This window comes from Amphibalanus amphitrite, unplaced genomic scaffold (assembly GCF_019059575.1).
Source record: "Amphibalanus amphitrite isolate SeventyFive unplaced genomic scaffold, NRLGWU_Aamphi_draft 000303F_arrow, whole genome shotgun sequence".
In the NCBI taxonomy this organism is placed as follows: Eukaryota; Metazoa; Arthropoda; class Thecostraca; order Balanomorpha; family Balanidae; genus Amphibalanus; species Amphibalanus amphitrite.
Genome location: NW_024881798.1, coordinates 635,585 through 645,941, shown reverse-complemented (window position 1 = coordinate 645,941; position 10,357 = coordinate 635,585). Strand labels below are relative to the sequence as shown.

The window sequence follows — 10,357 nt, the reverse complement described above, 5'->3', positions numbered from 1 at the left end:
GTTCTGGCAAATAACGCTTTAGGACCTGAGCACCGTTGATCATATTACCTGATAAACGAGCACACTAGTGCGAGTAACAAGGGGTTTAATTTCCACATTGAGAAAACTTCACATGACTAGCTACAGGGCCAACCACATCGCCGTAAATGCATGCCGAGCAGCGGGGTGCCGCAACTTTCGGGCAGCCTGGCGTCTCGCTGGTTTCCCCAGATTCTCACGAAAATTTCCCTTTTTTAAGAATAATTTCCCTAGATGCGGTTATTTTCATGGAATTTGATGTACTTTCCTCATTTTAACCATTCGTGTTATAGTCAGTAGCGGCGGAACACCTTCAATTAAGGGGGGGGGGGGTCACTGACGACTTTTGGTCCCATCTTTCCATGCAACGCCCATAGGGCTAATGTTAAAATGCCTAAATCAAAGGGGCACGGTGCCCCGGTGCCTTTCCCGTTCCGCCGCACACAGCCGCTATTTGAGTTCGGAAGTGGCCAAAATGCGATAACTCGTTAACCAGTTGACATTTTGCCAAGGAATTTTTATTTTATGTGAAGTCAACCGTAAGGTCACATATGGGAACGTATGAGCATCCATGCTGATACATCATTGCCGTAAAAAATCTTTTTGCTTGTAATCCGCGGATGACGGGTATATCCCTTAACGTGGGTGACTCGGGAGGGGATTCTGCATAGCTTCCCTGCTGTCTTCGAAACTACTCGTTCAATACTTAAAGTTCAAACGGCTTCTGATAGAAATAGCTGACAAACGAAACCTAACTTTGTCACAAAAGGTCATGGAAAGGTCATGGGTCACAAAAGGTCATGGAAAAGGTCATGGAAGGAAATGTATACATTTTTAAGGTCATGCGACACATCTTTAACGGTCCATTTCGGCAAAAGCATCTAAAAATGATGTCATCTGGGTCGTCCGATTCGAAACTATTTCCATTCGACAAGTAATGGTCAGGTCACGGCAAGATCAAAAAGGTCAAATTTTGAAGTTGAACATTCTCAACAAAAAAGATGTACATCGGATGCAATTTGAGCTCTGGAACACGATGATGCTATTCGTTTTGGTTTTCGATGTCAAGAACGTACTGAAATTGCCTTTACAATATCGAAAATTGTGATTAACCGACTACGGTAAAATGCAAAAGCCGATAACATTGCCATTTCTGAACATATCTGGCTGAAACTTTCCAAAAGCAATGCAAGTGTTACATACAAAAGCCAATAAGGTTCATTCTGGTCGATGGCTGCTCCCCAAAAATCTGGATGTTATCAACCATATCGGACATTCTTACGATGTTCTGTTGGCTGGATGTCTTTTTGCTTTACTGAATTTGATCAGACTACATTCAGTTAAGACGACGTACATTTATTGGTCACCAGAAAGTATGCTCACAAGTCAATCGACAATCGACAACCAACAAATGCAAGACACGAGCGTCGAGCACCCTCAGCACAAGCAACTGCCGGGGGCGATTAGACGGACCGCACTCCTCTCTCGCAGCTGATTGGTCAGCTGCCGAGCCGCACGGACGTAAGCTGCACGGCCGCCGCCCGGCCGACCTGACCGGGGTCGGCCGGGCGGCGACCTAGCGTCACTAGAACTGCAATAACTTTTGCCGGCAGTGTGATGCCGACCTAATTTTTTCAGCAAATGAATCACAATTGTACGGTATATGTTATGGACGTTGTCTCGATGTGAAGCACGCTGTGCGTTTTTTTGGTAGGCCTGTGTAAATATTGAAATCCTCAAGCCCTTCTGCTTTGTGCAAGTGTGCAACAATTAGCTTACAATAACTGAGTGCGAAGTTTTTTAGATGCACTTTTGTTACCAATGGATTCCGCACATTTTCCCCTTTCAGCTGATATCTTACTTACGCATTTTCAAGCAAAGAATATGACAGGAGACTCGTCAACATTTACATGAAAATCGCAGCACAAGTTCGGTCTCACGGAGCAAAACAAAACGATGTACTTTGGGAGCCCACCAATCTGTGCCAGAATGAGTAATATTTTTTATGGATGATATTTTATACAGCCTGATTAATTTACGACCAGAAAATGTGAGAAAATCACGCTTTAAAATTTGTCGAAAATTAGGGTATTGGCCACTTCTGAACCAGGATAGCGGCTGTGTGCGCCGCTTATGGTTATAGTCGCTGCGTCCTAAAACAGCAATTAACTACATTCTGTTACGTTAACGTAAGAGATTCTGATGAAATTGCTGGCATATAGCAAATTACTCATTACTGTATGTGGTATAATATAATTGCGTGATATATCGCAAATTGTGGTGTGTTGCAGGACAGGGGCGGATCCAGGAATTTTCGGGAGGGGGGCGGCAAGTCGAAATAGGGGCGACCTGGCAATCCGGGGGCGCTCCATACAAAGGGGGCGCCAACCTGTCAAAATCGGGAGCTAAAAGCCCGCGCCGTGCTATGGGGCGTTATCGTGCTCCCCCTCAGGTTTTTCGCAAATATCTGAAAAACGGCTGCGCGCAGCGCCGCCATTTTCAGCATACCTTGTCATGCATCTTTTTTGCACATGTTGTAAAAATGTCTGACGCGGGTGATGGAAGGTCAGGTCACCAGGTTATGCCAAGTGACTTAGCCTAAGAAAAAGTTCAAATGCTTACCATTGCTATAGACTGAACGATTGCTTTGAACCTTTCAGCGATTGATGAAAGCAACAACACTATTCATGAACTGTATATCTCGGAATTTCGATATCTGTGACCCAAGGTCAGGTCAGTTGTGTGACGTCTCCATTAGGTAGGTAGGTATAATTAAGTCTTTGGGAGAAAACTGAAAGGCATCTCTTTTGGACGAGCGCCATTCTAGACAATATCAAGCATTGGGATACATATAAAATTAACACACTGAATAAGAACATTGCACCTAGTGTGACCACTCATTAGGTCCCAGAGGTCATCCCATGTCATGAAAGGTCCGCAGCAGTTTTTTTTAAAAAATAACTTAAAAAATAACACCGATAGATTCAAGCTAGAGCGATAATATCTGTGACCCAAGGTCAGGTCAGTTGTGTGACGTCTCCATTAGGTAGGTAGGTATAATTAAGTCTTTGGGAGAAAACTGAAAGGCATCTCTTTTGGACGAGCGCCATTCTAGACAATATCAAGCATTGGGATACATATAAAATTAACACACTGAATAAGAACATTGCACCTAGTGTGACCACTCATTAGGTCCCAGAGGTCATCCCATGTCATGAAAGGTCCGCAGCAGTTTTTTTAAAAATAACTTAAAAAATAACACCGATAGATTCAAGCTAGAGCGATAAAAACACCTCAGCTGTGTTCAGCTCGACGATACGCATCGACTGCTATGCAGCATGACCTTTCCCGGTCAGGTCATGACCTTGACCTGAGGTCAAATTCTCAAAATTACCCTTCAAAAGGTCAACCTTTAGTTTGTTCGACGTGTCTCGACGACGGAAACGCAATGCTGGCAAACGTAATGTCGAGACTCTCTTGAGTCAAAAGTTATTGCAGGAAAACATTGTTCGTAAAAAGGCTATTTTTAGAGTCTTTTGCCCTCTGAAGGCTAAACCGTTGACCTGAGGTGGAGGTCAAATCTGAGCGCAGCTTGCAGAAACACCTTTAAAAGGGCTATCGAATGCGCTTTTCTGCGGCGCTATATCTCTATTGGTTTCCGAGTTATGTGCCGCTGCTTCGAAAACGGAAAAATGTTGAAACAGGCAACATTTTACCTTTGATGACCTCTGGTGACCTGACATTCGACCTGACCTAAAAAAATGACCGTTTTGTTTTCGTCCTGTTTTTTGACGATCTTTCGAATGCCGCTTATCGCGTGTCACTACGCGGCCCAGGAGCCGAGTTAGAGGAGGGAGTGTGCCCCCCCCCCTCCCCAGCAGGACACGGAAAACTCAGACCACCAGCACGGCACGGGTTAAAAGTCGTAGATGGGCACCGCTACCCTAGCAAAAGATATTAGCAAAAAGGTGACCTCCATTTACTGGTGCAGTCCTCCTTCTCCCGGTGATGCCCCCTCCTTTTTCTGGAAGCGTCTCACTTATGCTGGTATGCCTCACTTCCCGGGGGCGCCCAACCTCTGCTTGGATCGCCTAATCCATTATGGAGAGACCCACTTTGCTTAAGTCGCCTCATTTCTTCCTTCTAAGAACAACCAATTTGCTGTGGGCGGCCCACTTATCTGGGACGCCCATCTTCTGCTAGAAGTGCCCCTCTTCTTCCTGATGCGTCCCACTTCTACTACGAGTGCACCTTTTCTGTTAGGGCGCCCCTTTGCTGCTGAGGAGTCTTTTCTACTGTGAATAGGGCGGCCCTCTCCTGTTTGGCGACCCCAAATTCTGCTGGAGGCGCCCCACTTCTGCCCAACTTTTGGTGGGGTGCCCCTCTCTTGCAGGGGGCACTTCTCTTTTGCTGGAGACGCCACTCTTGTGGGGGCGCCCTTCCACTGCGGGGAACGTCTCTCTTCTGCCAGAGGCATCCCTTTTCTTCTTATGGGGCTCCTGTTTTTTTTTTTTTTGGGGGCGAGGCGACCCTCTGCTGCTCGGAACGGGGCACACCTCTCCTTTTACTGGGGCACCGCCCCTCTGCTGGGGTTGCCCTTCCGCTGTCGTCAGGGGCGCCCCTTTTGGTAGAATATACTCCTTTTCTTTTTGTAATGGGGCGCCCCTCTTCTACCGGGGGCGCCCATCTGCTGCTGGGGCGTCTATCTTCTGCCGGATATTGTCAATGGGGCGCCCATATCCTGTTTGGCGGGCCCAACCTCTGCTGGAGGCTGCCTATTTCTGATAAACTTTTGCTGTGGCGCCTCTCTTCTGCTGGGGCGCCCCTCTTCTGCTTGGGGCGCCCGTCTCCTACTGGAGACCCCTCTCTTCTGCTGGGGCGCCCCTCTTCTGCCAGTAGCACCCATTTTCTTATTATGGGGGTCCTTTTTTGCTGGGGCGCCCAGCTGCTGTCAGGGCGCCCCTCTTCTCGGAATGGGGGCGCCTCTCTCCTTTTGCTGGGGCGAGCTCCTCTTCAGGGGGACACGTCTCCTGCTAAGGGTGCCCTTCCGCTGCCAGGGGCGCCCCTCTTGAACAGAAGGTATTTTATATTCTTGTAACGAGACGCCCTCTTCTACTGGGGGCGCCCATCTGCTGCTGGGGCGACTCTCATCTGCTGGGAATAGGCAATTGGGCGTCACTCTCCTGCTTGGTGAGCCCAACTTCTGCTGGAGGCGCCCTATTTCTGCTGAACCTTTGCTGTGTCGCCGCTCTTCTGCTCGGGGCGCCCTCTCTGCCGCGGGATATGGGCGCCTTTTTCGGATGGCGGGGGGGGGGGGCGGCCGCCCCCGTCGCCCCCCCCCCCTGGATCCGCGCCTGTTGCAGGACACGGGAAACTGCTGTATGGGTAGCGGTAGTGCTGGCGTAAGAGACGAGTCGATGCATTATTTTGCACCGTCAGTTTGACCGAACGGGAGTGATATGCGCTAGCCACATTGTAAAAATTGCGCCAAAACAAAAACTTTGATGTAAAAAATTAGCCGCTCCCGAAATGGAACAACGCAGAAGCAGGCAAAAAAAACAATTTTTTGGGTTGGTGGTATTTCCCTAGATTTCGAGTGAAATCCATATATCCCTAGATCTTCGCTGATTTCCATAGAAAAGGGAAATTTCCCTAGCAGCGGTAACCCTGCTTTCGGGGTAGGTATATGCAAAGCTGTTCAATAATCAACCTCCCGTATCAGCTATGGCTTATGCATCATTTCGCCACATTTCCATCCAGGTAGTGACGTCACAGCCAACATCCCCACAGTGCTGCCAGATGGGGAAGGCTGTAATCCTCTATATCAGTTACAAAAATCCTCCAGATTCCTCCAAATCCTATTGGTAGATATAGAAAGGCGGTCTTGGACGCTGCGGGGGGCTATACCCCCAAAAAAGTTTCACCAAATACTAAAAACCCATCGGATTTCGAATCTTTTCGCACTGCTGTGCAGTTTAAAAGATACTTTTTCTTATAAAAGTTGTTGAGTTTTCGTTTTATCTTAAAAAAACGAAAATTTTCGTCGATTTCAGGCACTGCAGGGGGGCCGGGGGCATTTGCCCCAAATGTCCCCCTTAGATCCGCCAGTAGTTTGGTACCCTCGTAAATATAGCTACAGACTGAGACATTCTGCAGTCTCACGGTGATAAAGGACGTGATATATCATAACGGGTAGGGTGACGCTGGGCAGGAAAATGCCTTTTTAGTCTTGAATGTGTTATATTTTTCCATGAAATTGAATATAATAATCGGGCGACAAATCCTCCAGATTTTCCTCCAGAATCAAAAATCCTCCAAAAGCGAAATTTGTCCGCAAATAGAGTTCAAAATCCTCCAGATTTGCGGAAATCCTCCAAATCTGGCAGCACTGCATCCCCTCCCCATGCACTGATTCAGCCGAACTGCAAGTCAAAAGCGACTATGCGCGTGACTGGTAGGTTGGGAGATCTTACGAGGCGACGCAGCTGGGATTTCCCACGCGCGGCGGAGTCTCACGTCGTCCCGCCGCCGTCCGCTGGTATATATTTGGAGGGGGCGTCCGCCAGCATTCGACAGTTGCGGTCCGATAGAGGAGGGTTTTGCTCCGTCTCAACAGGACACCTCAGGTGAGACATGGCGCTAGAATAATGTGGCAGATGATTCTATTCGTGTGGGCCACATAATGTGTTACAAAGACTTGTACAGAAAAAGTCAATGTCCAAAAGTACTGCATCTAATGATGGAGCGGAGCAACGGGTAGGTCCGTGGCCGTTCATTGATTCACAATTATACATGCTATGTCAAGCACGAGTCCTTTCGAAGCAAGAAACTCAATGGGAAACTTTATTTTCTTTGATTCATTTATAGGTAAGCAAAGTCCCTGACCTGTCCCGGCGTGCTGCCTATTCGCCGTTACTTATATCCCGGTGTGTTCTATCTCTCCGTTCATGCATACCCCACTATATGTTCGGCAGCCCTGCGCGATGTTGCCCCTGCTGCTGGCGTCGCTGGCGGCCGCCGTGGCCGCCGGGCCGGTCTCCGACCAGCTCAGTGTCACCACCTACAACGAGGGCAAGACGGCCCTCTCCGGAGAGGTCATCTTCGAGGACAACTTTGACGAGCTCGACATGGTCACCTGGCAGCACGAGCTCACACTCTGGGGCGGCGGCGTAAGTTACTCTTCATCAGGAATTGACAAACGAAGGCATTGCTGTCTATTGCCTGTATGTAAAGCACCGATCAATCGTCAAAAGTTAGGGCTTGTTTCACTGGCACATGTGAAGCATATGCCACTTGTCAAAAGCTAGTCTGAAATTAAAGAGGTCTTTCATCACAAACAAGTTTTAGTAGTGATCTGATAACTTTTATTGTTCTATAGGAATTCGCATTACCTACTTGATTTAAATGAGCTACAACCAATACCTATTCAGATGTGAAACTTATTCACTAACCGGAATTTCCGCTCTGTTCGCCGCAGAACTGGGAGTTTGAGGGCTACAACAACAACCGCACCAACAGCTTCATCCGCGACGGCGTGCTCTTCATCAAGCCGACGCTGACTGCCGAGCGGTTCGGCGAAGAGTTCCTGTACTCGGGCACCCTGGACATGAACGGCGGCGCGCCCTATGACCAGTGAGTACACCGCGGCACATGTATCCTACTTGATCCAAACGGAGGTTAATGATGTCCTCACTCTCTGGTGTCCTGGTGTGCCAGTCGGTCAGTTTTTTTCAACCAGTCTTGCCAGTCTTTGCACTGATCCCCGGCTCTGTCGTCCCCAGGTGCACGTGCGCCCTGAGCTACGGCTGCAGCCGCACCGGCAGCGCAGACAACATCATCAACCCGGTCATGTCGGCTGCGGTGCGCACGCCACTGTCCTTCAGCTTCACCTACGGCACGGTCGAGGTCCGCGCCAAGATGCCGGCTGGAGACTGGATCTGGCCCGGTGAGTCGGGAGCGATAAACCTCAGCACTGCAGTAGGGATAATGATGTAATATGACGGGATAATGTGAATTATAGACCACCGATTTGGTTACAGGCGACAACCTTTCACAGGCTAGATTATTCACTTTCATGCCCATTTACGAGTGTTCGTATGCAACTAAGCGGTGCAAAACTAGCCACCGTGATTATTCACCAAACTGTCCAACTAAAGTCGTATGGTTCACACAAATTTCGCGCACTTTTGATTCCGACAATCCTGAGGTGGGTCCCCGAGTTCCGAGTTCCGACAGCCCTCCCAAGAGCAGCTATCCAAACGATTCACGGTATTCTGACCGTATGCATCCACTCGCCTGCAGCCATCTGGATGATGCCCGTCCGCGAGGCCTACGGCAACTGGCCCACCTCCGGTGAGATCGACATCGTCGAGTCTCGCGGCAACAAGGACCTCAGCTGCGGCGACGGACCCCAGATCGGTGAGTGACCGGTTCGGATCGGTAAGCACTCCGTATTTCTCTCAAACTAACCTAAGAGGCTTAACCATCAAAACGAAACTACGACAAGGTAACTGGGAAAACTAAAAAAGAGGGGAAAATGTTTTGGCGATGACTACACCTACGCTCAAGGATATAGTATCCACAGTAAAATATCCCTACTCGAGAGCCAGCATCACCACCAAATTAAAGTAATTTGCTAAATGTAACACAGCTTCAATGGCCATGCGCTAATCGATATTCGTCACAAGAAAAACCAGCCACCAGTGTTCACTGTCTGTGTCCCCGTATTGAACCTCCCGACGGGTGATCGATCATTTACGCTGTGTTTTACAGGCACCCAGCAGGTTGCCTCCACGATGCACTGGGGCGCCGACTTTCCGTCCAACCAGTGGCCGCTCACCCACTACGAGCTCAACGACGAGGCCGGCTTCGACACCGACTTCCACATCTACAAGGTCGTCTGGACGCCCGGTACGTCACCCTGTCTGGGGGTGTAGGAGATCGGTACAAAGTCCTCTAGCTGATGGTGCTGACTTTGTGATATTCGGCTCTCACGGGCCTTGTGACATCAGCAATCGACTGTTTTAATGACACCAGTCTAGTCTGTCATACACGGTGCATGGTTTCGTTCACGGAAGCGTTGGGCTTGAATGAATAATTTGTACTTTTCCAGCCTTTTATTGCATATTACCTCACTAATATCAGTTATCACACTCCTAACTTTTGGTGCCCGTTTCAGACGGTCTGACTTTCTCCGTCGATGACAACGAGATCGGCACGGCCGCCCCGCCCGAGGGGGGCTTCTGGGAGATGGGAGGCTTCGACCAGGACACCTGGAGGAACAACCCCTGGGCCGGACGCTCCAAGATGGCACCGTTCGACCAGCCGGTACGACATGATCAACTTTTACAGTGAACTGATGTGAACTAACAATGCTAATAATCTATGAGAAGGAGGCTGATGAACACCTACCTTCAACGAATAACGATCACTGTATTGTAAGACGATACCTATCTGTGCTAGTCTCAAGTCTGACTACTCTCTTTCTGCCGCGCAGTTCTACATCAAGTTCAACGTCGCCGTCGGAGGCACGGGCGGCTTCATTCCCGATGGATGCACCAACGGCAACGGCGCCAAGCCGTGGTCCAACACGTCGCCGCACGCGCCCAAGGAGTTCTGGGAGGGCCGCGACCAGTGGCTGCCCACCTGGAACGGCGACGACACCGCCATGCAGATCGACTATGTCCGCGTTACCGCTCTGTGAGCGCAGCACAGTAGCACCCCAGTGACGTCATCAAGGGAACTACCATCGTTCGTTGTGATGTAACGGTTTAGGAGCCATGCGATAATAACACACAGAGAAACCCAATGGAGAACGATGTTTGGCGCCGACGTTCAGCGATGCGTTCAAGTACGTATAGATCGGTTTTGTTGGCGCTGAAGATTTGATAAAGGGTTCAAAGATCCCGTTTATGGATAAGTGATACCACAGGATATTCTTGTCTGAACGGACAGCTCTTGTATTTTTTGCGGTCAGTATCAGTGGCATCACTTTACGTCGTGCTCTCGGAACAGAGTAAGGATGGAGTAAGAAACCCGTGTGAATAAGACAAGGCTGCGTTAGTTACGAGCTTAAATAGTAATTTATTTATTTTTGTACAAATGTGCAAGCCAAATAAATGGAGCCAGAAGAAAGGTGTTTTGCTCAAGATCAGCATAGTGCGATGACGGTTTATCAGCTACCTCCGTGAATACCATCTACCAAAGAGTCAAGAACAGCTAGTGGCATGGGATTTCAAAACCAGTTCCTAGGATATTCACCTAACTGGCAATCGCACATTTAAGTTCGTGAACTGAATTACTTAAGTAGATTGATCGTTTATAGCTATTAAGTTCGGGC

General features: G+C 48.9%; 1 protein-coding gene across 1 annotated transcript; it reads left to right on the top strand.

Moving 5' to 3' along the window:
• Positions 1-6,442: 6,442 nt before the first annotated feature.
• LOC122387948 (beta-1,3-glucan-binding protein-like) lies at positions 6,443-10,152 on the top strand. Its single transcript, XM_043378656.1, has 8 exons — positions 6,443-6,644; positions 6,993-7,187; positions 7,496-7,650; positions 7,800-7,963; positions 8,320-8,436; positions 8,791-8,928; positions 9,197-9,345; positions 9,515-10,152. Exons 2-8 carry the CDS (start codon positions 7,002-7,004, stop codon positions 9,719-9,721), a joined length of 1,116 nt encoding a protein of 371 aa, XP_043234591.1. The 5' UTR covers positions 6,443-6,644; positions 6,993-7,001; the 3' UTR covers positions 9,722-10,152.
• The last annotated feature ends 205 nt before the right edge of the window (positions 10,153-10,357 follow it).

Excerpts from the sequence above, each read along its gene's own strand:
- LOC122387948 (XM_043378656.1), top strand. The coding sequence starts at position 7,002 with ATGTTGCCCCTGCTGCTGGCGTCGCTGGCGGCCGCCGTGGCCGCCGGG. Across the intron at positions 7,651-7,799 it reads GGCGGCGCGCCCTATGACCA|GTGCACGTGCGCCCTGAGCT; the intron begins GTGAGTACACCG and ends TGTCGTCCCCAG. Across the intron at positions 7,964-8,319 it reads TGGAGACTGGATCTGGCCCG|CCATCTGGATGATGCCCGTC; the intron begins GTGAGTCGGGAG and ends ACTCGCCTGCAG.